The sequence below is a fragment of the Vombatus ursinus genome, unplaced genomic scaffold, assembly GCF_900497805.2.
Source record: "Vombatus ursinus unplaced genomic scaffold, bare-nosed wombat genome assembly UNPS02014945.1, whole genome shotgun sequence".
Classification (NCBI taxonomy): Eukaryota; Metazoa; Chordata; class Mammalia; order Diprotodontia; family Vombatidae; genus Vombatus; species Vombatus ursinus.
The window spans coordinates 3,519,909-3,542,837 of NW_020954723.1; the positions used below are offsets into that span (position 1 = coordinate 3,519,909).

Here is a 22,929-nt window from a genome sequence, read left to right on the forward strand (position 1 = left end):
AATAATGATAACTAACATTTATGTAGCAACAGCACCCCTTATATTTCTGTGACCCTGTATACCTGTGGCTCACTTGATCCTCAATAACACATCGGGGAATTGATTCCCCAATAACACTGGGGAATTTTGTAGGGGGAAACTGAGGCAGAGCCAGTTAATTGTTTAATAATAACAATAATGATAGGTAACATTTACGTATTTCCCACCATGTGCCAAGAACTGTGCTAAAGGCTTTACAATTATCATCTTATTTGATCCTCACAATAACCCTAGGAGGTAGGTGCTATTATTATCTCCATTTTACATATGAGGAAATTGAGGCAAAAAAAAAGTTAAGTGACTAGCCCAGGGTCACACCCTTAGTGTCTGAGACCAAATTTGAACTCAGGTCTTCTTGATTTTGACCAAGTGGACAAGATAACCTATACTGCCACATAACTCAGTACTGCAGTGGAGGTGACTCTGGATTAATCACTAAGGGCCTCAGTTTCCTTATATGTAAAAAAAAGGATGCCTGCTACTTAACAGAGTTGTATGAGGCCCAAATGAGACAAGCTATGTAATCCATTAGACTGTAAACTCCTTGGTGGCTGAGACTGTCTTTTGCTTTTTTTTTTTTTGTATCCCCAGTGCTTGGCACTTAATAAATGTTTATTGATTGAAATGTTTATTAAGGGTAAGGGGAAAGGGAATAAGTATTTATACAGTGTCAGATACTTTACAAATAAATCATTTCATCTTCACAACCACACTAGAAAATAAGCTAACCCATTTTACAGGTGAGGAAACTGAAGCAAAAAGATTAAGTGACTTGCTCAGGGACACATGCCTAGTTAGTGTCTGAGATGACCATATTTAAACTCTGATCTTCCTGACTCCAGGCCCCAGTGTGGGTTAAAAACCTTAAAGCTCAATACAAATGTTAGCTATTCACATAGTAGGCACCTAGTCCTTGTTTTCTGAATTTGTTTAAATTAAATGTTTAATTATTTAAACAATTAAATGTTTATTGATATCTTTTATTTTTACATCACCTTTATTACCCAATAGATCCTCCCTCCACCTCCCAGACAGCCATCCTTTATAACAAAAAAAAAAAAAAAAGAAAGAAAAAATAGTTCAGGAAAACTAACCAACATATCAAACAAGTTCAATATTACATGTAATGTTTGACACCCGTCGTCCCCCACCTCGGGGGGGAAAAATACTGGGAGGGAGGGAAGTACATCCTCATATCTTTTCTTTGGAGTCGTTTGGTTATTATAATTTCACAGCATTCAGTGTCATTTTTTTTTTAAATAGATGCTTGTTGACTGATATGTCATCCTAGAAAGCTATGCCAGCAGGACACCCACCTGGAAAGCCAAGCTGGAAAGGCTTTAAATATGGGTCTGTGACAACCTGTGTCTGTTGACTTAGGACCAGCTTAGATAAATTTAGAGAGGCTTATGCCTAGAAAATTGACCACCAGCTGATTAATTGTTTGGCCAAAGCAGCTCATGTAACCATCTGCTAAGGAGCCTATGGTTGAGCTCAAAGTGAAGGGATTACCCAGAGGAGTGGAATCAAAGATCCTTAAGAATTAGTAACAAAGCCAGGTCAATGACCCAGACAGTCAGAACACTGCCCCTTTAGCCAAGTAAAGGAAGCTTAACATAATGGATAGGGTCTTCTGATTTCTAATCTAGTGGCGGCTTTGATTTCTGCTTCAAATACTGCTTCTGCTACTTAACACCTTAGTGACCCCCAATGATGGGGTATGGCCCAAGCTGAGACCTTTGCCCCTTACCCAAAAAAGAATTTGGGTCCCATTTGTCTAAGGGATTCTCCTTGAATTCTCTCCCTTGATCAAGAAGGTCTCTGGCGGTCCCCTGATGCCATAATTCCATCAACTGGCCTTTCATTGTGGCTATGCCCAATCTCCCAATTCTCTGTTACCCATAACCTAGCCTAGCACTCCATTTCCTGTCTTTGTGCATTTGTACTAACTGAAATGCAATAAGAAATATTAAAACAAAGTTGAAATATTAAAAAATCAAAGAAAATGTAAGGTATCTCCAAACTAAAGTAACTGACTTGGAAAGCAGACCACGGAGGGACAATTTAAGAAACACTGGACAACCTGAAAGCCATGAACAAAAAAAAAGAGAGAGGGAGGGAGGGATGGGAGGAGAGGTTAGGGAGGGAGAAAGAAAAAGAAGAGAGAAAGAGAGATTGTATATCACATTTCAAGAAATCATAAATGAAAACTGCCCAACTATCTTAGAATCAGAGGGCAAAGTAAAAATAGAATGTACTGATCACCTCCTGAAAGAAACCACAAAATGAAAATTCTCCAGAATATCATAGCCAAAATCCAGAGCTTCCAGGTTAAAGAAAAAAAAAAAAATCAGGCAAGTTGCCAGAAAGAGTTTAAGTAATGAGGAACTTCAATTAGGATCATACAAGGTTTAGCAACTATTCTATAAAGAATTGTAGAATATGGAATCTGATATTCTAAAAGGCAAAAGACATAGGCTTACAACCAAGAATATTTTACTTAGCAAAACTGAGTATAACCCTACGGGGGGGGGGGGGGGGGGGAAATGGACCGTTATTTAAAAGCCTATGCTATTATGCTGCTGCTATTTATTTATGCTATGCTACTGGCTATTTTGTAGGATACTTCCAAGCATTCCTAATGAAAAGACTAGAGCTTAGTAGAAATTTTGAGATGCAAACACAAGAGGAAAGAGAAATATAAAAAGGTGAATACAAGCAAGCAATTGGAAAAGACTTTATAAAGAGGAAGTGTTTACATTCTAATGGGGAGGGGGGAGAGGATGATATAAGCATCCCCTAAGAACCATAATGTCAACAACGGTCATAAAGGGGATCAAATAAGATGGAGTGCCTAGGAGAGATTTTTGTTTTGTCTTGACAATCTTAAAAAGAGAAATTAAAGGGAAAAGAGGAAAGGAACATGGCAGATGGGGGTTTATCTCACATAACTGAAGTGCCAAAGTTGAAGCTTATAGAAACAAGGCAAGAGAGAAGACATCACTTGAACACTGCTATGAAGAGCTAAGTGAGCAGAACCAGGAAAACAATTAACATTCTAATTAACATTATAAAAACAATTTTGAAAGACTTAGGAACTCTTATCAATGATTTCACTGACCTACCAATTCCAGAGGAATTAGAATGTTGCCCACCTCCTAACAGGGAAATGTTGTAGAGAATTTACGGGGTTAAAACCACACTTATTCCATCAGTTCTAGAGCTAGCTCAGTTCCCTTTCTATTCAATTATGGGCCTAGTCCAATTTATGTCTTGTGAGAAAACTTTACTCACTGTGGTATTTGTGAGAGGACTTTGTTGCATTGCTTGAACCTAGCCCACAATTTCTGGGAAGCTGGACAACCTCTACGTGCTACTAAGAGACCCTCAACTAAGGACATAGGTTACACTGACCAGAAACCTGGTCAGATCCAAAGATTGATGCGAGGAGTTTTTTCACAATTATACATCTCAAGCAACTAATAAGTCTTATTTGAAAATTGGATCTGTATTGATCAATTAGTTGTTTCCATGTTCCTTTGATTGTTTATAGACAGCTTGGGAAGACTGCGATGCTTTTTCTGATTTCTTCTCCCAATTAAGAAAGTCCCTAATCTTTCCTCCAATTAAAAATCAGATTACCTAATTTTGTGTCTTGGTTAATTTTTTTAATTAATTGGCTTCATTTGATTGTTATTAATATATAAAAGCCTATCTCCCCTTGTGCCAAAGCTGAGGAAGGCAACTGGTCCCAAATTGTTGGGCAGTTAGCATGCATTGCTTATTAAATTGATATGCTCGGAAGTTCCAACCTCAGCCATTTCATCCTTCTCCGGCCACTAGACACAAAGAATGAGACCTGAATTTTTGGATGTAGTAATGTCAGAATTTATTTTGTTGTCCAGGGATTTCATTTTTTTTTCCTCCACTAGGGGGATATAGAAGGTAGAGAAAGCAGATGCTTGTTAATTAAACAAAAAATAATTTTTTTTAAAAAGACATATACCTTGACAGTGCAGAGCCTAAATTATGGTGAAACATCAATTCAGCAGAATCATGAACTATCTCATGTTTCGGTGTTTTAAGTACCAACCTCCTTTTCATCATTGTTCACTCACATCCAACTCTTCATGACCTTATTTGGGGTTTTCTTGGCAAAGATAACTGGAGTGGTTTGCTATTTTTTTCCTCCAGCTCATTTTATAAAGGAGGAAACTGAGGCAAATAGGGTTAAGTGACTTGTTGAGGGTCATACAGTTAGTCAGAATCTGAATCTAGATTTTAACTCAGGTCCTTCTGACTCCAGGTCCTCCTTTCTATCCACTGGGCCACCTACTGGCCCAGTTGTGTTGTTATACAGGTTATTATGAGGATTATTCCTTCATTTCTGAAAGGAAGCTAGGGGGTGTGGTAAATAACGTGCTGGAACTGGAGTTAAGGAAGACCTGATTTCAAATTCAATCTCAGGCAATTACTAGCTGGACTTACCTTCGGTTTGCCTCAATTTCCTCCACTCTAAAATGGGGATAATCAGAGCACCTATGTCCCAGGGTTGTTTGGAGTTCAAGACGATCAAATGATAAAATATTTGTAAAGTGCTTAGCACAGTGCCTGGTTCAAAGTAGAAGTTCAATAAATACTTGTTCACTTCCCCTCCCCACCCACCTTTTAAAGATAAAGAAACTGAGTTGCTCAGAGATTAAGTGAATTTCTCCAAGGTCACACAGGTAGTAAGCATCAGAGACAGAATTTTAGCCTTTCTGTTCTGGGCAGCTAGGTAGTATAGTGGATAGAGTGCCAGGCCTGGAGTCAGGATAACTCCTCCTCTTGAGTTCAAATCCAGCCTCACACACTTACTAGCTGTGTGACTCTGGGGAAATCACTTAACCCTGCTTGCCTCAGTTTCCTGATCGGAAAAATGACAAAGGAAATGGCAAACCCTTCCAGTATCTTTGCCAAGAAAACCCCAAATGGAGTCACAAAGAGTTGGACATGACTGAACAACAACTTTCCATTTTAGAGTTAATACTTGAGGAATAGTACCTCTAGAATGCATTTATCTAGTTATCCTGCCTATAGGTAGACCCAGTCTCAAACATTGTAAGTATATATGTCTTTTTTCCCCAAATTCTCCAACAAGATCTGCAGTTGTTCTTTTGTTTTTTGTTTTTTTTTTTTTACTTAATAACATCACACTAGATACTGCATAAGGAATAAAGAGAAGCCGTACAATCTTTGGTCAGTCTGCTCATAGTCTATATACCTGGGAGAGACCTGATACCAAGGAAAAGCAGTTAATCTACAAACACCACAACTTCAACTCCTGGAAGCTAATCAGCATGTAATGGCTATCAAATTTTTGGTCCACTATCAATTATTCAGGGAAAGGACTGATTACTCAGGGCTCTCACATCTCCCTTTCCTTACTATTTCTACTTATCAGCGGGTCAAGTCAACAAGCATTTTTTCAATGTCTTTATGTGCCAGGCACTGTGCTAAGCCCTGGAAGATGAAACTAGGAGGAAAAGACAGCTAGATGGTGACACAGTGAAGAGAGAACCCTGGAACTGAAGTCAGGACAACCTGAGTTCAAATTTGACCTCAGACACTTATTAGCAAGTCACTTAACCTCTGTCTGCCTCCGCTTTCTCATCTGCAAAATAGGTTTAAAATAATAGCACCTACCTCTCAGGATTGTTGTGAGGATAAAATGGGTTAATATTTGTAAAGCACTTTGTAAATCTTAAAACACTATATAAATGTTAATTATTCTATATGATATATCCATACATGTAAATATATGCATGTGTGTATACATAAATTTGTATAGCTAGCATTTACATGTGTGATATATGCTAACTACATCTGTGTCAACAAGCAAAGTCCAAAAGCTGTACTTTCCTACCCGAAACTGACCAAACGTTAACTATGGAGAAAACAACTCTTTCCCCACTCCTCCACTCTAAAACTAGGTTAAAATGATCAGACTTCCAATCTGTCAATCTGTAACATGCAAAATCCCAGGATTTGCAGAGGCTTCCTTGAATGCTGCTGAGAGGGTTAACTTCCGGCTCAGAGGAAAACATTTCCTTTTTCCATTCTGAGACTGACCTGTTCCATCTCCACCCATTTCCTGCCTCCTGCGGTACTGAGTCCCTCAATCATCCTCTTCCTCTGTCTGAATAGTTTTTAAAAGTCTCCTTCTGTGTGGCTCATGCCACAAACACTTCTGACTGACCCCACTGGGTCATCGAGCTCTTCTTGACACTTCCTATGTCCCTCCTCCCCTCCCTGCCAAACTTCACTTGGGAACCACCTTGCAACTTGGTTTCTCTCCGACTAATGAAATTTTATTCTTATAGATCGATCGCTAGACACGGGGAGCATTAGCAAAGTCAACAAGGCAGGGAAGGCATAGGATGTATAACAGGTTACAGGGAATTTAAGTTTTGTTGAAGCTTTCAGTACATGGTAGGGAGTAGGGCACCTTTGTCCCTTGAGGACAGGGACTGAATTTTGATTGGTTTGTATTTATATTCCCAGTGCCTTACCCAGTGCCTGACACATAATAAGTACTTAATAAATGCTTATGACTTAAGGTCACACAAACAGCATCAGAGACAGGTTTGAACTCTAAAGCAGTCTCCCATCTGAAATGGAACTGTGGAGATATGGGAGTATAACTTTTATTTATTTAACAAGTCTTGATTAAGCCCTACTACGTGCCCAGCACTATGTGGGGTACCATGAAGAATTAAAAAAAAAAAGTTAGATACAGCCCCTATCCTGGAGTTAAATTCTAAAGAGGGAAGCCAATACAGGAAAGGAAACTGGAAAGGGGATGTGGGGGTGGAGAAAGAGGTCAAGGGAAGTCTAGAGAGGAATAAAGACATGAAGATACTTGCCTGGGCAGTTTCCACAAAGTGGCAGTGCCAGGAGGAACTAACCAATTATAGGAAGGGGTCATAAGAACAGAGAGATCTTCTGAGATATCATGAAGAAAGAAGTGAGGCTCAAAGCCCAGAGGGGAATGAAAGAGTAAAAGGCATGTCACCTAAACCCACTGGGCCTCAATTTTCTCACCTGTAAAATAAGCAACTTGCACTAGATGGTCTCTGAGGTCCCTTCCAATTATGGGTCTATGACCCCATGAGAGAAGAAAAAGACATGTAGACAAAGACAGAAAATAAAGAATAACAAGAGTGCAAGTAACGATAATAGCTCATATTTATACAGTGTTTCAAAGGTTTATAAAGGAGTAGGTAGGTAGCACAGCGGATAGAGCACCGGCCCTGGATACAGGAGGACCCGAGTTCAAATCTGGCCTCAGACACTTGATACTAGACTGTGTGACCCTAGGCAAGTCATTTAACCCCAATTGCCTCACACACAAAAAAAGTTTACAAAACATTTTCCCCATAATAATAGCTAGCATTTAAATAGCAATGTAAAGTCTACAAAATGCTTTACATATGTTGCCTTATTTGATATAACCATCATGTAAGGTAGGTGCTATCACTATCCTCTTTTTACAGATAAGTAAACTGAGGCTAAAGGAGATTGAACAGTCACACGGATAGTGTCTGAGGGAGACAGATTTTCCTGAGTAAGGGAGTAGATAAAAGTAAATTCCTCTATCCATCCACTATGCCACTTACCTCCTATGAGAGAGCTCATGCAGATATTATTATTCCCATCATACAGCTATAGCTCTAAGAGGCCATGGTTCCATGGTTCCACAACTAACTGTTAAATGTCAGTGGTAGCTTCCCTGATCTCAGGTGGAACACTCTTTCCTCTAAGCCACATAACCTCTCAGGCAAATGGTACCAAGCTGAAATGGTACTGATAGTGATGTTTCAATTCTTCAGATGTCTATTGAAAACACTCTCTTAGTTTCTCTTTCTCATGCACAAGGTACTAGGTACATGGAGCCAGGCTCTTAATATAAGGGAGAAACTGCATTTAAGAGAATTTTTTATTTTAAAGAAACTAAGGCCATCTGAAAGAACAAAACAGTTGCATTAGAAATCCACAAGCAATTCAACTCTCCATCCACACCCCATTCTGACCCGTGGTTGGTTATCCTTCATAGTCAGAGGATGGAAATGATATCACTATGTCGGAGTCAAGGTACAGTGTGTCCGACTGTGGCTGATCAGACCAATACAAGCTCAGAACACTCTACCACAGGTCAGGCACAAATAGTTTACATGAACATTTGTAGTGGAGATGTCTCTAAATTTGCACATCTCATATTTCTTTTGAGCTACTGCAATTCTGCTTTGCTCAAAGAGTACAGTGCCTTCTCTGATGAGGGCACACCATGCTGGATGGTCCTGTGCCAGTGTCTCCCATGTCACGCAATTGATTCCAAAGCTCTTCAAAGCCTATGTGTCCTTGAATCACTTCTTCTGACAACCATGTGAGTGCCTGCCTTGCATGAGTTATTCCTAAAATAGTCTTTTAGGCAAAAGTATGTTTGGCATTTGAACAACGTGGGCAGCCTATCAGAGTTGTGCTCTCTGCAGTAGAGTCTGAATGCTTGGCAGTTTAGCTTGACAAAGGACCTCAGTGTCCAGTACCTTATCCTGCCAGGTGATTTTCAGAATTTTCCTAAGACAATTCATACGGAAGCGATTCAGTTTCCTGGCCTGGTGCTGGTATACTGTCCAGGTTTCACAGGCATACAACCATGAGGTCAGCACAAGGGCTCTGTGGACCTTCAGTCTGGTATCCTGGCATCCAATCCTCATCTCCTACACTTTCCATCGGAGCCTCCCAAACACAGAGCTAGCTGGCAATGCATGCATCAACCTCATCATCTATGTGTACATCCCTGGAAAGTACACTGCCAAGGTAAGTGAACTAATCCACAGTATTCAAAATTTCTCCATTTGCTGTAATTGATGGTTCCATATATGGATGGTGTGACACTGGCTGGTGGAGAACCTATTCTCTTGGTGTTGTTAGGCCAAAATTAGCACAAGCAGCAAAGAATTGATCTGATCCTTACCTTTTAAGCTAAAAGGGTTCTTGCCTTAAGAAGACAGCAAAATGCTGTGGGAAGATCATAGGTTCTAGATGGGGAAAGATCCTCAGAGCAATATAGAAGAGTCACTTTAATCTGTTTTTATGTAAGAGCTATGTTGGTTGATTAACTTGTCTGAATTGAATCAAATCAATGAAAGGTCTTCCAACTAAGAGTGAAAAGGCCTTGAACAATTAGATTTCTCTTACTAGCCACTGAATGAACAAAAGCAGTGTTGGATGGGAAGAGTGATTAGTTTAGGAAACTCGTCTTCTAGAACATATCATCCCAAGGTACAACAGAGATTCTGATTCTTGTGAGCAGCAAACAGAGAGAGAACACTCCACCTACTCCATGGAGGAGTCTCTTGGGGGAGGGAGTCGAGGAGGCAGAGCATTTAAACCTTGGGCTTGGTTCCTTCCTCCTGTGGATGGGTGGAAGGAGGATGATCTGGGGACCTAACTCATCAGTGTGAGAGTGAGCCAAATAGAGATGAGGAAACTGAGGGCAAGAAAAGTTAACTCATTTGCCCAAGGTCAAATGGGCAACAAATAATCAAATTAGGTTTTGAACTAGGTCCTTTAACTACAAAACTACTACCCTTTAGACTGAATCAGAAGACTAAAGCACTAATCTCAGATCTGTCACTATATCAAGCTATTTGTCAACAGAAAATCACTTCAGTTCTCTGGGCCTGTTTCCTGTATAAAATGAGGGAAGATTGAATTAGCTGTGGTCCTCTCCAGATCTAAAATGCTATGACTTATTAAATTTACTCACTTTAACTTCCTGGCTCTACACTGGTCAGACCATGAACTTTGCATTTTACAATTGAGGAAACTGAGGCAGAGGTAAAGTGACGGGTCCAAGGTCACATATCTAGTAATTGCCTGAGGCCAGATTTGAACTCAGGTCTTCATGATTTCAGGTTCAGCACTCTAACCACTGCCATCACTTAGCCTCCAGGTATTTAGCTTTTAGAAATTGCAAGGATGGTTGTTTCAGAAACATCCCCCAAAAAAACTGGAGTTGCATTCTCCTCTTAAGTACATAAGGTCTCTGGGGAGAATGAGTTTAAATATGAAGAACACATCTGGTCAAAGGGTAAATTCACAGGTCCTGGTTACTGAAAATCCTTTTCTTTCATGGAGTCCTCACGAAGTTCCCTTTAGGAGTGAGCTGTCTGCCTAGCTCTGAGGGTCAGTGCCTTGTACAGAGTTCTGAAGCTACCTTTGCTCACTGGGTCTAACTTGTGCTCATTGTATATCTTAGCACCCATTGTAGACACTGCTGTAAGTCACTGCTGTTCTGGGGACTGTGCTCCCAGTGCCACTGGGAATTCTTTTATCTTCCAACCTTTCAAAGTTGACAGGTTCGTCATCTGGTCACAGGAGAAGGCAGGGCAGGTTTGGGAAATGGGAATAGGATGTAATCGGCCTGGATAAATAAATCGGAGCCAGGCTGGAAAGGACTTTAAATGCCACATAGAGGAGTTAGTATTTGATGCTAGAAGCAATAGGAAGCTACTAGTGTTTACTGAGGATGAGTAACAAGGTCAAGTCTTTGGCAGGCAACTTAAAATTGCTACTATTCTGTATACCTGTGTAGTTTTAATTGTTTTAAGAGGGAGATGGGAGAAAATCATTGAAAAGTCCTAATGATTTTTTTTTTAAAGCATCAATAAAACAACAAAAAAGAGAGGAAATTTGGTATTAATTAGATAGACTGAGCCAAGAACTTCTGCAGCAAGTTTATTTTACATTATTTACAAAAATCTCCAGTTAATTATCAAATTATTGAGTTTTGCAATGAAAATTATCCCTGACAACAGTATAGGGATTGGGGGAACAATTACCCATTCATGATAATAGTGATAATCTTTCCATTTTTGGAGAAATTTTATGACAATTCTCTTGTTACCTACACTGACACACACACACTGGAGCAACCTGTACTTCATCATCAAGATTCTACCTCACAAAAAGATCCTGGTTTTTAATATATTCAGCCAAATAAAGTGCTTATGAGTACTTAAAAAAAAAAAGAACAATCCAGGGATAACATATATACTTATATTTAGCTTAAAAGAGAAACATTTTTTTATTTACACAATTTCTTCCATAAAATGGAAATAAATTATTATGTAAGCATATTTGTTTTATGTGAATTCTTTTTCTTTTCACATACTTTATGAGTCTCTCCTAAGTTGTTTGCTCCAATATATCTTATTTCAGTCTACCGTTTTTAATGATGTCTGGTAACATCTGCACATCAAAGGCATAGTGGATATAATGATAGATCTCCTCAGCTTTCTGATGACTTACTTGTGCATTCAGAGAGATTTCTTCAAGAGAGCTGAAAAATAAATTATACAAAAAAGCAATGTTTACAAAAGAACTTTTTTGGGGACAGCATTTAATATGCTTACTTCTCCTACAAAAAATAATAAAACCACAAAAGCCTCTAAAGAAATTACATGTTCTAAAATATTTATTTGTAAATTATATACATGTAGTACTGTACTAATTTTTTTACTTATAAAACATGCACATAAAGAAATTTTAAATGATGAGATACAAATGAAACAAGCAATGTTTTAAAAATAAGTACTAATTATTTTTAGTGAGGACAATATGATTGAATATATATCATTTTAAAAAGAATCTTGATTTAACATTTTGTGATAAAGAGATTCAAAGGTATGGCTTTAGTTCAGTTCAGCTTATTTTAAGACTTGCTTTTAATGGCTATCACAGCTAAAAAAGCTCACAAAACTAAGTACCAAATGGAGTGTTTCCTTGACTGCATTTACAAAATTATGATATTTATTTTGAAATATGATCCAAATAATTCAAAGGTTTTTTTGCTGAAATTTAGCTAGTCTATTTCCATCTTCTCTGACAATGCATTAGATGTTGCATTTTTACATTTTTAGCAAATAGATTCAAAACACACTTAATCCTTTTGCTGAAGTTTTTTAAAACAGGTTAGAAAATTCTGTTTTCATGTTTTAAATTGAAGATATGAAAATACTTATAAATATTAGGTAGACAGACCAAAAAAAAGTTTAGTTTTTAATTGTCTTGTTAGTCATGAAGCCTTCATACTATCATTAGCTGGTACCTCAAAACATAATATATATTTGGAACAAAGTTCATCATTAACAAAAATAAATGTAAATATACATTTTGAGTAACATTCTTGATCATTTTGAACACTTTTGGCCAACTTCTTGTCAGATTTCATGATAACATTATTGTTTTTAACCTCACAATGTGCCTGAAAAAGAGTAAAAGTGTCAGCTCTGCCATTTTCTTACTGTTCTCTTATATGGGGGGGGGGGGAACCTGAGGCCTCAAGGTCACATGTGGCCCTCTAGGTCCTCAAGTGCGGCCCTTTGACTAAATCCAAACTCCACAGAACACATCTCCTTAATAAAAGGATTTGTTCTGTAAAACTGGGAACTCAGTCAAAAGGCCACACCCAAGGAGCAAGAGGGCCACATGTGGCCTTGAGGCTGCAGGTTCCCCACCCCTGTCTTAAACTAATTTTAACAGTATTATCTTTAAAATTCATGGATTCTATGAAGGAAACTTTTTAAGCCAGTTGTCCATTTAATGAAGGGTTAATTTAATTAAAACCAGGTAATTTATATACTCACTTAATCAGGAACACATAAACTACAATATGTCACAACAAGCTGAAAGTTAATAGCTAGTGAAAGAGTGATTCTCAAATCCCCAAGTTTGTAAAACTCCTCACTCAGGATACCTTGTATACTATATGTGACACATATCATCTGACATATGGATGCCAATGCGAACTCACAGAGTAAATATTCTGGATTTTTTAGCTGGACCAGTGATTTCAATGACATAAAACTATCAATAGATTGGCACCTGCTATGCAACTTATAGTCTTAGAAAGTGCTGAGGATTAAGAGGTTAAGTGACTTGCTCTGGCTCACAAAGTCAGGAAAGTATCGCCAGAGGCAACACTTGAACCCAAGTCTTTCTGACTGCAAGGTCAATTCTCTATTCACTTCACCATGCTGCTGCTTATGTACTAAATGATATTAAAAATTAATATACTTTTTATTGTTTTACATAAAAATATTAGTTGCAATATTTTCCTGCCCCCCCATAAATCATCCTGTGCACCCCAATTTGGAGGACACCATAAACATTTTACATCATCTGATGAGTTAAGAAAAAATAGGGAGTGTGTCTCTCCATTTCCCCTTTAAATGAAATCATATCTAAGCAAATTCATTTCAGCATTTTAAATGGTCTGTTTTAAATTAATCAGGCTCTGCCCCTTTCTCATTCTGTGAAGGTGACAACAGCAATATCCACATGTGATTAGTGAGTTTAGGAGGTAAAGCTATCTAGCCCCCAAAAAACAGTATCAATTTAAATGTCCTTCTGACACCTATGTAATCGGCATGCTCATAGAAGCAGAGTAATTTCTTCACCTCAGACTGATACCTCTAGTAAGGCATCAGTCTCTCTTTGTTACCATGAAAAATTACTGGGCCAAACCATCTTGCATGTCTAGCCATTGAATCAGTCTACCATTCTAGGTCTGGCTGATTTCCTGGATTAAGGTTATGTGTGGCTTTATTTCCAAGAACAAAAACAAGTCTGAAAGCCAAGGGGGTGGCAGTGAGATAGACTCTTAGGTCTCTCTTTTTATCAGTGAGGAAACTCACTCAACAATACAAATACTTGTTCTGCATCTTATAGTCTTGAAGTTACCTTAAGTCCTAAGACATTGTCTTGCCCAGGATCAACAGTCAGGACGTGAATCTAGTTCCCCCTGATTCCAAGGCCACCTATCTAACCAATAATATGGCAAGTTGCTCCATGTCTCCTTAGGTCTTGTGTATGTGGCCCCGGCAGACTAGGTGCTATTAATAATCCAATATTCAGAATACAGATGAGTGGCTGTATATATCCCTGTTCCCTGTAATCCCAGAATGAATTGCCAGATTGATTAATCAAAGTTATGATTTGAGAGCTTTACTGTTTTTCTAGTAAAAAGATAAAAAAATTAATATTACCTCTAGTTTCTATTGTATGGATTTCTACTGTATCGATTCTACAATATAACTGATTTTATGCTGTATTGATATTTGTGAATGAGTCTGTATCTGCCTAAAGCCACCTTTCTACGTCCTTGAGTTGAGCTAAGGAATTTATCTTTCCCTCTGAGTTAGTTTATAGTTATAATTAATGGAGAAAACTATTAACTACTATTTGGTAGAAAACAGTTAACCACCTTCAACTTTTGGGAAAATACCAAGACATTTGGTGTTATCTTTAAGTCCTAAAGCTAGCTCTAAGAGATAACTGTCCCTGCACTGTCCTTGCACCATTAAAGAAAATCTTACCTCCCTAACAAACCCTTTTTTTTGGTGCCAGGGAGTCTGTTAACTCAAGTCCACTAACAAGGTCTACAATATGTGGATGGATCCCATAAATCAGTTAAACATTCCTCTGTGACAGAGAGGAGTAGTTACTAGCTCCAGAGGGTCCTAGCCTGGTCTTCTTGAAGTAATCAATCATGTTATCCTTACCCCCTTGACACTGCCACCCCTGTAACCGACTGCATTGTTTTTCCCACCTAACTCTGTTCTTTGTTCTCCTGTACTTCCCCAAACTATATGAAGGCTACTAAGCCCCACCTCAAACATATAATAACTGTGTGACCCTGGGCAAGTCACTTAATCCTGTTTGCCTCAGTTCCTTATCTGTAAAATGAGCTAGAAAAGGAAAAGCCCTACTTTGTGGTTTTTGGCAATTGAGAAAGAGGCCACTGACCCAAAATATTGGTAACTGCTAGCCTAATAAACTGATCATGCTCAGACCACTGTCTCTCAGTTTACCTTAATTTTCAAACTTAATATTGGCAAGTACTAACAATTTAGAATCATGGAAATTTTGAGCTGAAAGGAAGCTTGATCATCACCTAATCCAACCCCTTTACTTTTACAAAATGATACAACAGAGAAGTAAACTAGTTGAGTGATCTCAAACACAGTAGTAGTATTGCTAGAATTAAAATTGAAAGAAATCTTCCCATTCCTGGTCTAGTGTTCTTTCTACAAAATCATAGTGACTGACAAACAATTTCATATGCCATAATTTCTGTGTTGGGAAGTAATAGGAATATTACAGTGCAAAGTAAGAGGTATTTGAAATTTTACTCGACTAATAATTTCTTAGAGAACGCTTTAAATAATCACTGAAGAATAAAAAGTCAAAGTAAGATAGCACACATACCTGTTAGTCATCTTTTTCACAGATGAAAAATGGTGACACATATTTAGAGCCGTTACATAGCTTATATTGGGAATACTTAGATAGAACTGGAACATGTCACGTTTATTATCTTTCACAGCTATTGGAACATGAATACCAGCATTCTTTCTCTGTTCTACTAAAGTCAATTCCTTAATCAATTCTGCAGTTTCTTTCTGGCAGGAGCTAAAAAGAATTCGAATTCCAGCACCAATTAAGGCAGACAAAAGGCTATCATAGCTTTTCGTCCTTTGAAATACTTTCAAAGCAGCTCCTAATTAAAAAAAAATTAAATATTAAAACATTAGTAACAAAAGAAAAGAACAATACAGTATTAATATGACTAAAATTATTAATAGAACACTAATTTATGTCTCAGTATTGAAAGTAGACTACTGTGAGAACCACTGGAAGTTTTAGAGAAATTCCACTTCTGATTTAAAGAGAACAAAAAAAGGAAGAGGTAGTGAGATAGTCATGATTCTGAATTCAACAAAACCTGAAAAAAGGCAAGAAATTGATAAGAATTTGAACTGAGGGACGATGCCAATATGGTAGAGCAAAGGCAGGGACTCGCCTGAGCTCTCCAGAATTCCTCTCCAAACAACTTTAAAATAATGCCTCAAAACAAACTCTGGAGTGGCAAAACCAACAAAATGTCGGGGTAAGACTATTTTCCAGCCCAAGAAAACTTAGAAGGTCAGCAGCAGGAAAGTCTGTCTCACTGGAGTTAGAGTGGAGTGCAGTGCAGGTCACACCTGACAAGTGAGCAGCTGGCATGGGGGTATGTATGTCAGCTGCTGCTTTGCTCTCAGCCCAAAGATGGTAAGGGGGTCAGACAACTGATCAGAAGGAGATTACAGGGGACCTTTTTCTGGCACTGAGTGCAGGACTCTTTTGTATTGGCCATACATGGTTCTGGAGTGCAGTTCTAGGGAAAAAAAGGAGCAGTAGCAGGGAGCAGGGACCTTGCTCACATTTCCAGGGTCGAAAAGAGTGATTGTGGTCACTCACAAACCAGAGCATAGGTCAGGAGAACAGTAACCACCACACTCTCCTTAGATCATATCACCTTAGAAGAACTGAAAACTTACAAATCTCCAGGACTAGTTCTGAAAACAGGAGCACAAAAAACCCTGAAAATTAAGACAATACTTCCACCCCAGGAGCAGAATCCAACTTTAATATAAAGTTAAAAGTCAAGAAATAGGCTGGGAAAATAAGAACCTGACCATAGAAAATTACTATAGTAACAGAGAAGATCAAGACACAAACCTACAAGAAGAAAACTAAATCAAAACATTTATATGCAAATTCTCAAAGAAAAATGTGAACTGGTCAAAGGTCCAAAAAGAATTCCTGGAAGAGCTCAAAAGGGCTTTTAAAAATCAAATAAGAGAAGAAGGATAAAAATTAGAAAAAGAAGCAGAACTAGTCAAATGGAAAAAGAGGTACAAAAAGTACACCTAAGAACTCTTTAAAAAGTAAAATTGGCCAATTAGAAAAGGGTAAAAAAGCTCAATGAAGAAAATAATTCCTTGAAATTGGAATTGGGAAAATGGAAACTAATGACTCCATGAGACATCAAAAAACAATAAAACAAAATCAAAAGAATGAAAAAACCATGAAATTATCAAGGAAAACTGTTCTGATATCTTAGAACTGGAAGGTAAAATAGAAACTGAAAAAACCTACTGATCACCTCCTGAAAGAATCCCAAAATGAAAACTCCCAGGAATATTATAGCTGTATTCTAGAGCTCTCAGGTCAAAGAGAAAATATTGCAAGCAGCCAGAAACAATTCAAGTATCATGACCTCACAATCAGGATAACACAGTGGCATACAGGTGATAGACTAGAGAGAGGTATAAAATGAGGCATAGCTATTTAGACACCATAAATGTGTGCCATTTATTTTGTTTGTCTGTACTTGTTATGAGAGGTTTTATTTGTAACACCAAAAAAAAGGTATTAATAAAACATTTAAATGTTTTTTGTTTTTGGCATGGAAATGATATTTGTCACGCTCATAACAAAAATTTTTAAAAATAAAAATAAGTAAATCCTATGACTCTTCCCTCCCTCTAAATGAGTTTAAGAGTATCAGGAAGACTGATTGAGGTTGGCAGAGACCCAGCGAACGCACCAAGTCAGAGAAAAAAAGCAAGGAACTTTTAAATTCTTGTTTCTTCATTAATTCCTCTAGACAATTTTTTCACCAGGCATTTTCTATCCCAATGAAATAAAAGGTCCAGAACAAAACAAATGAAAAGCCTCAAACCCATGCCTCTATTTTACTAGATGAGGGGTTAATATTGGTCCCTCAGCCCCAGGACAAAAAAAGTGATCAAGGGATAAAGTTAAGTGAAAAAAAAAATTTCTTGGAGGACAAGTAATTGTATTATTTAATTCTTCTTGTCAGGGAAGGAAGACAAAGGGAAGTAGAGCTAAAACTTGTTTTGGTCGAGTTAGATGATCTAAAGAAGAGATTCGCAGAAGGGAAGGTACTGGGCAAATGCAGATGTAGGTCTTACCTATACCAAAATATTCAAAACACCTCTTTTTGTGGCAGTAAGGATTTGTAAGTAAAGTAGATGCCTAGGGGAATAACTAAACAAACTTTGACACATAAAAATAACAGATTACTCTGCTATAAGAAACAACATGAAAAGTATAGAACTATACTACAAGAATTCCATGAACTGATACAGAATAAAGTATGCAGAACCAGGAAAAGAATATAAATACAATGATTACAATGTAAACGAAACTAACAATAAAACAAAACTAAATGCTTCCTATAGTGACCAAGAGAAGAAAAGAAAAGAAATGCATTTCCCTCCCCATGTTGCAGTGGTAGGGAATTATGGAAGTGGAATACGACATACACTGTCTGATATGAATGATTTGTTCATTCATTTTTTTCTTTTTTAATCTTTGTTACATAGGACAACCTGATGGAGTAGGGAGGAATATATTCAGAAATGTTCATGTGATAACAATAAAAGGCTTCAATAAAAATAAAATTATTCCCCTTCCAAAAACAAAAAAAGGGGAAAAGACTTTCCCACCTGTCAAGCTTGCAGATATCCTGGGCACATGTCTGTATGGTAGCTAGAAAGGAGAATTGTAAGGAAGATCTAAAAGTTCTGAACATCTTCAGACTTGAGGTCAAATCATTGAAACTTTTGTTAGCAATTTAGCAATTTTGGTTCATTTGTTCCTACCCAGAAAACTGAAAACTTGGGAAATTAATTAGGATTCACCATGCTAAGAGATTCTGGCAATTAGGTGGTACAATGGTGGAATTAAATCAGGAAGATCTGAGTTCAAAATCTCAGATACTTACTAGCTGCATGACCCTGGGCAATCTATTCTGTTTGCCTCAATTTCTTCATCTCAATCTTCTCGATCTCAATCATCTCAATCAATCTTCATCCAGGGTTATTGAAGATACAATGAGGTAATATTTGTAAATCATGTATACTTTTAAAAAATTATATTCTATGTTTTCCTCAATTACATGTAAAAACAATTTTTAACATTTTTTAAAAGTTCTGATTTCCCAATTCTATCCCTCCCTCCCCGAGACAGTAAGCAATCTGATATAGGTTATACATGTGCAATCATGTAAAACGTATTTCCATATTAGTCATCTTGTGGAAGAAAACAAAGGAAGAAAGGAAGGAAGGAAGGGTATGCTTCAGTCTATATTCAAATGCCCAGATCTTTCTCTGGAAGTGGTTAGCATTTTTCATCATGAGTCCTTTGGGATTGTCTTGGATAACTGTATTGCTGAAAATAGCTTAAGTCATTCACAGCTGATCATCGTACAATATTACTGTTACTGTGTACAATGTTCTCCTGCTTCTGTTCACTTCACTTTGCATCAGTTTATATAAGTCTTTCCAGGTTTTGATGAAATCATCCTGCTCATCATTTCTTTTTCTTTTTTTTTTAAAGGCAATTGGGGTTAAGTGACTTGCCCAGGATCACACAGCTAGTAAGTATCAAGTGTTTGGTCTGAAGCTGGATTTGAACACTGGACTTCCTGACTTCAGGGCCGGTGATCTATCCACTGCGCCACCTAGCTGCCCCGTTCATCATTTCTTATACCACAATAATATTCCATCACAACTTGTTCAGTCATTCCCCAATTGATGGTCACACCTCAATTTCCAATTCTTTGCAACCACAAAAAGAGCTGCTACAAATATTTTTGTACAAATAGGTCCTTTCTCCTCTTTTTAATCTCTTTGGGATACAGACCTAGTAGTAAGTAGTGATACTGTTGGGTCAAAGGGTATGCACAGTTGTATTGCCCTTTAGACATATTTCCAAATTGCTCTCCAGAATGGCTGGATCAGTTCACAACTCCACAAACAGCGCATTAATGTCCCAGATTTCCCACATTCTCTCCAATATTTATTATTTTCCTTTTCTGTCATATCAGTCAATCAGATAAGCATGAGGCAGTACCTCAGAGATGTTTTAATTTGCATTTTTCTAATCAATTAAATCATATAAACCTTAAAGGACTAAATAAATGATAGCTGTCATTAAATAGCATTGAAATAATGAAATTTAGTAGAAACATAAATTAATATTAATGCAATGAAAATAACAACCACGGTCCTGAAAAAGTACAGCGTCCTTCCATTCTCAGCCTAACTATACCATCACATGCGCAAACACCCTCTCCACATCTCTAACACATAGGAGAAGGAATAAAGTGGGAGTTGTGAGGAGCCACTAGCTGCAATGTATAGAGTTAATTTACAAGTCTGAGAACTTGATATACATATATTCACACATACAAACACACACAAAATGTGTGTGTGTGTGTGTGTGTGTGTGTGTGTGTGTGTGTGTGTGTATGTATATACGAGGGCAGGGAGGCAATTGGGTTAAGTGACTTGTCCAGGGTCATACAGCTATTAAGCGTCTGAGGCCAGATTTAAACTCAGATCCTCCTGACTCCAAGACCTGTACTGTACCCAGTGCACCATCTAGGGGCCTCTGGCTATATTCTGAAGGCAAAGGAATGGTTTTGCCTTTTTTTTTTTTTAACATAAACATGGAAAAACATCATTTAAATACAAACCTGTTTTCTCTCTGTCTTTTTCCACAATCACACATATTCTTTCAAACATATTCTGTAAATACTGAATCTTTTCAACAAGCTTACATCTATTCATATTGTTCATCATCTCTGATTGAGATTTTCTTTCCACTGCCATTCGGTTGCTAACGATGTAATCACAGCCATCGAGTGGGCAGACTTCTACTTCTAATCCATGAATGGTTCTCAAAGAGGAAATGACTTCTGAACCAGAGGAGATTTCCCGGCTATCCACAAGAATACAGGTTCTTTGCCTTTTCTCTGTTAGTCTAAGTGAAGTAGGTGTCAGAGCCAAATTTTCAGTTGAACTGGAACCACATAACACTACAGGTTTTGAATTAACATCCTCCAGATCACTATTAAGCTGAGGGGAAAAAAAAGAAAACATGCATAAAGAACATTCAGGTAGAAAAATCCACAATTATCTTCCTATATATACATATATAAACTTTTTAAAGCTATCAATTAAAATGAAAAATGACATGAAGGTAGTATAGAGAATAGCTACAAAGATAGGAACTCATAAAATAAAAGCAATTTAGGATTATGCCTAGAAAGATACAAATTGTGTCACACAAATGTAATGGAATATTATTGTTCCATAAGAAATTATAAGATGGCCAATTTCAGAAGAAACTGGAAGACTTTTATGAATTACAGAGAAAAGCGAGCAAAACTAAGAGAACAATTTCTAAAATGATAACATTACAGAGAAAACAGAAGACTTTAGAAATCTGACCATGAGACCTTCAAAATGAAGATTAAACACGACTCATCTCCCTGTAGGGAGGTGGTAAACTTAAAAATAAAGGAGAGTTTTTTTTTATTTTTTATCTTAAAAATTTTTTAGTATACTTCATGTTCTCTTTTAGCTGCAATCACTTGTTTTTACATGATTTGGTATTAAGTTAGAAAGATTTTAATATACAATTTTTAATTCATCATGAAACTACACTTTCATTATATTGGCTATTAAGCATATATTCAGTAAATAGTCTTTTTTTTTTTAAAGTTTAGCCTTGAACATATTTCATAGTATTTCAGGCACGGGTGACATATCTTGTCAAATGCTTTGTCTGAAATCTGTTGATATAGTCATACAGTTTTTGTTGTTTTTGTCATTAATAGGTAAATGAAAAATTAATGGTTAATAATACATTGATAGTTTTCCTAATTGGATTCCTAATGTAAATCTAATCTGGTTATCATGTATAATCTTTGTTATACATGGCTGTGGTCTCCTTACTAATATTTTATCTAACTTTTTTGCATCAATGTTCATTAGGTATATAGTTTATAGTTTTCTCTGTTTTGCTTCTCTTTGGTTTAGGTGTCAAGTAGAAATATACCAGGGGAAATTATCTCACGTAATCTGAGTGTACACACAGAAGACAAGTGAGGGATATGGGAAGAGGTGATACTTGGAACCTCACTCTCATCTGAACTGGTCAAAACAGGAAAGAATACTAAAACATACGCTCATAGTTGGGTACAAAAATACATTTTACTAAACAAAAAATAAAACAGGAGGGAAAGGGGAGGAGGGAGAGGAAGGAGCAAGAAGAAAGATCAAGAGAGGATCAATAGTAAGCAAAACAAACTAACTGGGAAGGTGAATCTCAAAACATTCCTCTTACCACCCACCCACTTCTCCACAGAGAAGTAAGTGGGAAAACAAAGGGAAGGAAAAGTATGAGAGAACAGGATAGGGGAAATTACGTAATTATCTATTATAACTGTGAATGTGAATGGGCTGAATTCACTCAAAACAGAAGAGAATAACAGAATGGGTTAGAAAGCAGAATACAATAATGTGCTGTTTACAAGAAATACCCTTGAAATAATTAGAAAGAATTAAAATAAGAAGCTGTGACCATACCAGGAATGCAGTGTTGTTTGATATTAGGAAAACCATAATCATAATTGACTACACTAATAACAACAAAAATAATATAATTATACCAAAAGACGCAAAAGAGAGTCTGGACAAGATTCAACACCCATTCCTCTAAAAAAAAAAAAACCCAAACCCAGAAATCAAAGGAATAAATAGATTGTTTCTTAATATGACAATTAATATCCATCTAAAACTAAGAGCCAGCATTATTTATAATGAGGATTAACTAGAAGCCTTTCCAATAAGATCAAGAATAAAGCAAAGATATTCATCATCACCACTATTATCTGAAATAGTATTGGACTGTTAGCTATAGAAATAAGACAAAAAGAAATTGAGATAATAATTATAGGCAAAGAAGAAACAGAATTATCACTTTTTGGAGATGATATGATAATTTAGAAAGATTCAACTTAAAAACTAATGAAACAATTAATAACTTCATCAAAGTTGCAAGACATAAGATAAATCCACACAATTCATCAGTACTTCTGTACATTAACAACAAAACAAAGCAGAAAAAAATAAGATAAATTCC

The 22,929-nt window shown here is 37.1% G+C and overlaps 1 protein-coding gene across 1 annotated transcript in view; it reads right to left on the bottom strand.

Annotated features, from left to right (window-relative positions):
• Nucleotides 1-11,217: 11,217 nt before the first annotated feature.
• Nucleotides 11,218-22,929, bottom strand: part of LOC114029978 (Fanconi anemia group M protein-like) — an 89,715-nt gene continuing 78,003 nt past the window's right edge. The window contains exons 21-23 of the mRNA XM_027844625.1: nt 20,477-20,858; nt 15,355-15,646; nt 11,218-11,425 (exon numbers count right to left, since the gene is read on the bottom strand). Coding sequence (XP_027700426.1) covers nt 11,296-11,425; nt 15,355-15,646; nt 20,477-20,858 — 804 coding nt within the window. The 3' untranslated portion in view covers nt 11,218-11,295. The remainder of the gene's footprint in view (nt 11,426-15,354; nt 15,647-20,476; nt 20,859-22,929) is intronic.